General features: G+C 48.4%; 1 protein-coding gene across 1 annotated transcript; it reads right to left on the bottom strand.

The window, feature by feature from the left end:
* Positions 1 to 3,056: 3,056 nt before the first annotated feature.
* On the bottom strand, positions 3,057 to 5,886 carry LOC148819986 (interferon regulatory factor 2-binding protein 2-A-like). Its single transcript, XM_088934047.1, has 2 exons — positions 4,618 to 5,886; positions 3,057 to 4,208 (listed from the first exon to the last, which is right to left on the bottom strand). The coding sequence occupies exons 1-2, from the start codon at positions 5,444 to 5,446 to the stop codon at positions 3,493 to 3,495; spliced, it is 1,545 nt and encodes a 514-aa protein (XP_088790173.1). The 5' UTR covers positions 5,447 to 5,886; the 3' UTR covers positions 3,057 to 3,492.
* Positions 5,887 to 6,222: the final 336 nt, after the last annotated feature.

The following is a 6,222-nucleotide window of genomic DNA, read 5'->3' as shown; positions in this document are numbered from 1 at the left end:
ATGAAAAGACGGTGAAGTGTGACGAGGCAAACTTGGAAAATACTTCTGTAACGTCAACAGCCGAGATTGCACGGCAACCTGTATCAAAGGGTTTTCACGCATCTAGGAAAGTTTCCCAGCCAAGGCACGCCGTGTGTCGAACTGTCACTTCGCAGACTACATCCGTGTTGAGAAAATATTCTAATTGTGAAAGAAATTCGCTAATACTCTAAACGTCATACAGTATATACCGGGCCTCATTAACAGTACTAATTTTTCATTAGGAGTTTTGTGAGCCCTTTGAGACGATGAAGGTCAGCACATTGGGATCATTTTCTGCAACTAAAATCATGTCTTTATGTTCATCTTCAGCAGACTTTTAAAGGTTTAAAGGAATCTGAGGTTAGGTCTTAAGATGATAGTTCATGGACTTCAGTGCTTTTAGGTCATTTACATCACACGTTTGGTGCATGTTGGCAAAAAAAAAGAGTTCAAGCACAGGGATTTAATGAGGTGTGGAAGTAATGCCTGAAAACAAATACACTGCAATCTTTTTACACTCCTTGAAATCGCCCAAGTTTCTGCATTTTAAAACAATCTTCTTCCTGGCAGGCTAAGGGTCTTCCATGAACTGAAGACCCCAGGTTGTTTTTTTTTTTAAATCGGGGTCAGAGACAACGTCACCTCATCTTTGTACAAGCTTCCATTTCCAAACATTCACGAACAGATGCCAAGCAGGATCTCTGGGTTGTTTATGAAGTGTTTAGGTAATGTGTTAGTCTATAAACTACATTGCTGGTGAAGGAAAACGCACATTTCCTGCAAGCAAAGAAATTATAAATTCGCTCGTCTCTGGCCCACGTCTTGCTCTTAAATCACAGAAGTCCAGTACATGCTGTGCTATAGAACACATTTTCCGTTTATATATATGGATTATTGGATAAATAGTTGCACATAAACGTGAATTTGGGCAGTTAAAACTATCATGGAACATTTACAACATAGCCACAACGCCTGCATATTAACATGCACGTAGGTATTTCTGAATGTCTGTACTGCCATTGCTAGCTTTCAGTACAATAGAAAGAAAGAGTCCCTCGGAAACAACGAGCGCTTGTTCTATTTCAGCTCGGCTTGTAAAGAGTTAATTGGGAGTTAACCAACCCTGAAGGGCTAGCGCATGTGAAGATGGGGAGAGAACAGGCCTCCATTCAACAGGGGAAGGCGTGTTCTCGCGCGGCTGGCTCGTGAACCAGGCAGGGCAGACGGGCGACTGTGACTCAGGAATTCCATCGGCGAGCACGTGATCGGCCTCGCGGATTTCTCAATGATCCGATATTTCACAAGGTTAAAACGTCGGTGGATAACCACCTTAAATTAATAAGGTCGAGGGGCAGCAAGAGAACGCGAGGGCCCGGGTGTTACTGTTGGTATTGACTTCATCAAGTTTTTTTTTAATCGCTAGGCACGGTTTCTGCAAACTAAGTACTTGGTGCAAAACGTGATATTAATTTTTTTTAAATTCTGGTTAATGGTACACATCTATAGTGTCAAGACTTTAAAATTGTATAAAAACGTTAATAAAAAGTATCAGTGCAAATATTTCTTTTCTTCAGGTTTCATGCAAGAAATGATTAAAGACCCCGACATAAATGCACTTGTCAATTCGAATAATTTTCAAGAAAACTTCAGTATCTGTACGGATTATCTCGTTCATTATTCCTGCTGTCACGTCGAATGCCGCAGTAGCGTGAGAAAAAAAGTGCACCCCCCCCGCAGGTTTTTTAAACGACACCATCTGTGCATGCTGAAATTTCAGCTCAAGCCTTGCAGCACATGGTTAATGTTACAGCAGAGTGAAAATACGGGTTTAAAGTCAAATCAGACTGATTAGCTCTATCTAGAAGCAGGAATTTCGTCCTTGTTCTTCCCAAATGTACCAAAAACAAGCAAGCACTTCCGCCATTGCTGCGCTAATTGTTTGAAACCTAACAGATCTCATTATCAGTGCGATCCCGTCAACACGCGACAGCTGCAGCACACTCATTTTCATCCCGAGAGCACGTGGCTCCTCTCACGTGGAAGGGTTGTCACGAGAGGAGATTTTCTGCAGCGTAACCTTTGCTCGCGCCGTTGCCATTGTGAGGTTTTCGGTGGGTTTTTCTCCTCCTGTGTTACAATGCAAACCCATTTCCAGATTTGTCAAGGGTGAGAGAAATTGGAATTACAGCTGACGCAACTTAGAACGGCACAAGCTGATCTGCAAGTCGACGTGGTTTTAATGAGGTGTTCGGCTGGTGGGGTGTTTTTTTTATTTTGAAATCGAATTGTGTAAAACGACAGGAAGACCTAAGCGGAGCTAAGCGTGCTCCAACCATAGGTGACTCTGCACAATCGAAACTGCAGCTTTGTTTGGCGGGATCCGGGCTTTTCTGCATCATCGTACCATACTGTACCTACCACTGACAAGCGAATGTGGGCGTAGACTGCTTAGCAAACCGACGATTAGCCCTGATAAGAGCATGTCAAAGGCCACTAACAGGTGGATACGAGTACGCATCTGAGCTGCCAACTTCACAGCATGAACTGATTGTGACGCTTGGACAATTATTATTCTTTTTTTTGCCTTTAGGATAAATTAACAGGCAAGGCGCGTGCACAGGCCACGATTCGTTTCGTAAGTCACGCAGTAAAAAGGCTTTCAAGCACTATTTACAAAACGCCACAATTCCGAGACCTATTTAGGAAGACGTACAGTAGGTCACTCACTGCCCCCCCACTACGACACAGATTTATTTCGCCGCCGCAGTTTTTGTTATTCAGTGCTGACAAATGGGGGAAATATTTTGTTATTGAGCCAAAACAAGCAGTCGCGGAAGTGTCGAGACGTGCAATGCTTTAGGAAGACGAGCAAGCCTACGGCTTCGATATCGGTTCTCTTTTCTCCGCTGAGTTACACTATCGCTGGTTTCGTGCTCCAGTTAATTGCGTCACTAGCTGCGTTGATCCATTATCTACAGGGTAGACCTCTCTAGGGCTTTGCTGATTACGAAGAATAAGCAATCACAGACACTAAGTTATTATTACAAGGTCAGAAATTGTATTTGGCAATTTTTTTAAACAAGTGCATACAAGTACAGCTAAAAGCATTTCAGTTGCGTCAAGTGCTTAGAGTAGCATTAGTCACATTCTACGTTTAACAGAAACTGCCACCAGACCGAAAAGGTAACATCGAGAGATTCGGCTTAAACATCAACAAAAAAAGGGGGGGGGGGAAATGTAGTCCATTATAATGAGTACATACCTTTATCTTCAAAAATATAGAAACACAATGTATTCAAAAATCAAAAATTATACAGCCATGTTTATGAAGTATACACTTTCCTCGCTCGCGTCCAATATGTACAAGTCCCATTAGTTTTGTTTGGATGGTATGCGTGTAATTTATATTTATATATTTTGTTGTTGTTGTTGTCGTCGTTGTGTTTTTTTAAAAAAAAAACGATAATAAAATCAAGGGTCCCTCTCCTTTTTTACTTTGACATCCCCTGCAAGAATGGTGGCTATTTCACCTTGCATAAACGCCCAGGGCACGTTGGAGCCCACCAGTGGACACTTCTCCCCGCTGGGGCAGTACACCTCCCCGGTGGCGCCCTGCTGCTTGATGCTCTCCCTGGAACACGGGAAGCAGAACTTGTGTGACGGCACGGACGGGCACTGCACGAAATGCGTGTCCTCTAACCGCTCGTGGCAGAGGGTGCAGCACAGCGGGATGCTGTTGGGCACGGAAGAGTCTGGAATGCTCTGCGGGTGCACCTGGTCCATGCCCGGCACGTGCGGCGTCCCCGCGCCCGGCGCCTCCCTCTGCCCCAGTCTCCTTTGGCTCATGGAGGACGGCGAGAGCGGGCTGTTGCTGTTCCGGCGGGTGGTCGAGTGCACCTGGTTGGCATCCTTGGGCGAGCTGTTGCCCCCAGCGTTGTCCGCCGCCAGGATGAGGGCGGCCATCGGCGACTGGCCGTTCTGCGCGGCCTCCGGCGGGGTGGTGCGGTTGGAATGGGGCGAGATGGTGGACGGCGCCGTGGCGAAGCTCGGGGGCACCGTGGGCATCTTCAGGACCTCCGCCGCGGCCGGCTGCCACTGACCCTCGCCGTTCATCTTCCCGGCGGTGCTCTCTCCCTCGGGCTCTGGAGACGCCTTTCTCTTCATGTTCCGGGGATGCTTGCCTCTGTCTGGTGGTGGTGGTGGTGGTGGGGGTTTTGGGGAAGTTTAAAAAACAACACGTAAATTTGGGCTAACGGCAGGCACATAAAATCATGCATGAAAGCCCTAAACAGGCACTGCTTTCGGTCCGCTCTTTGATCTGCACTGCAACCCCCAGGTTTTAAATTACAACACCAGATAACACATGGAAAAAATGAGGCAGGCAGGGAACCGTACTGCTGTGTACTGTAATCACCCCCTGTACAGTAGAGCCCTGAGCCCTCACACGAAAAGAATGATAATCAGCGGAAATACCCGTTAGCACGTCTGCTGCAGAGAGGCTGACTCAGTCGAGACGCGCTCTTCTGGTCTGAAAACACACGCTCAGCGAAAACAGGGGGTGAAAGAAAAACGGGGCTCTGTCAGGGGGACGCTTACCTGGCTTCGAAGCGGTGGCGTTGGCGTCGTAGCCCATCACCCTGCCCTGTGGCATCGCTGCGTGGTCCTTCTTGTACCGGCCGTCCATCGTGTGGAACGCCATTAAGTCCCTGACCGTCTTCCCTTTGGTAATCCACTCGTCCGGCCGGTTCTTGTGGCTCTCCCCCAGCTCGGACAGGCTGTCCGCCCTGTGCTTGTCCTTCAGCTCCCTGTCGTGCTCCGTGCTGGACACCGAGGCCGGCCGCTTGCCGCTCATCTCGTTCTGGCCGGCCGCTGTCAGCGCCGCCGGGATGCCCATCTGCGCCGACCTGCCGTTGACAGCGTGCACGGGCGGCAGGCTCCCGTTCACCAAAGGCACTATATTCGCGTGGACCGTGCTAGTCCTGCGGGGGTTGGGGCTTTGCCTGTTCAGCTCCGGGGGGTCGTCGGGTTTGGGGAATCCATTTGGGACAGGGATGCCGTTAGCCTGCCTGCCAGTCGGGTACTCTGGACCGAGTCGCGGCGGCCGGTCCGAGGCGAGGGGGTAGCGATCCAGGGACTGCGGCAGACGAGGTCCCGGGTCCGCCGCCGTGTGGTTGATGGGCTGGATCTCCTTCCCCGAGAGCTGAGGTTTCACCGGCCCCGGCGATCTCCCTTCCTGGAAGCCGTGAGCCCTCTTCAGCTGCCGGGCTGTCTCGATCACAAACTCAATCCGGTCTGCTCCCTCGTAGTTGACACATCCTCTGCAGACAGCCTCCGAAAAATCCCAGATCATAGCCCACGGCATGCGGGGCAAGTCACATAAATAACATGACTGCCGTCTGGAAGCAGCAATCGCCGCGGAGGACATAGCTTTTTGCAAAAAAGTATTCAACGGTCTTCCTCCAGATGCCTGCGTGCTCGTTGCTGTTAAAATCAGACACAGCCAGAAAGAGAAAAAAAAAACTTTTGTTGTTTCCTTTTTTTCCCCCTCCTGACTGCAGCAACAACAATTAAGTTACAAACAGAAGTTCATGGCAGTGTGTACTTTACTATAGCGCGGCTCTATCTATCTCCCACACTACTACTGCTCCGGCTCAATGTGGAGCGGTGACGTCATCGCGAACACTAAACTTGTGGTTCCAGCTCCAATTCTATTTACTTGATTCTTCGACAGCCCCCCTCCAGCGCATGCTCCGTCTAGCAGTCTCTGCCCCCTTTTTTTAAAATCAATTGAACCGATGCCAGAAATACTACAGTACCTCAGCCCGAGAGCGAAAAGCCGATGACTGTGAGAAGGCAGACTTCAACTGTTTGCTGTTTTGTCCTACCCCCACCCCCTCTCTCCCCACAACTCGTACTTTGCTTCCGTTTCTCCTTTCAATTTATTAAACAAAAAGAAAGCACCGTTTAGAGAGGACTGTGGCAATGGGAAGACCTTATTCATAGGAGGGGAAAAAAAAAACTTTCATGTGCTTTGCCTTTTTTTAAAAAAAAACGCGCTGGATAACCTGCGTGGGGGGACGTTGGTGGTGGTTTTTTTTTTCATTTGTTTTTTTTTTTAAATGAAAACACCATTCCTGCGTGGTGTGTACTTTAAAACCGCAGCAACAACAACAAAAAAAAACCGTCGCCGCATTTCGGATT

The sequence above is a fragment of the Atractosteus spatula genome, chromosome 15 (genome assembly GCF_055471065.1).
Source record: "Atractosteus spatula isolate fAtrSpa1 chromosome 15, fAtrSpa1.hap1, whole genome shotgun sequence".
NCBI classification, from domain to species: Eukaryota; Metazoa; Chordata; class Actinopteri; order Semionotiformes; family Lepisosteidae; genus Atractosteus; species Atractosteus spatula.
Note: the sequence above shows the minus strand (reverse complement) of the source record. Positions and strands in the feature narration are given on the sequence as shown.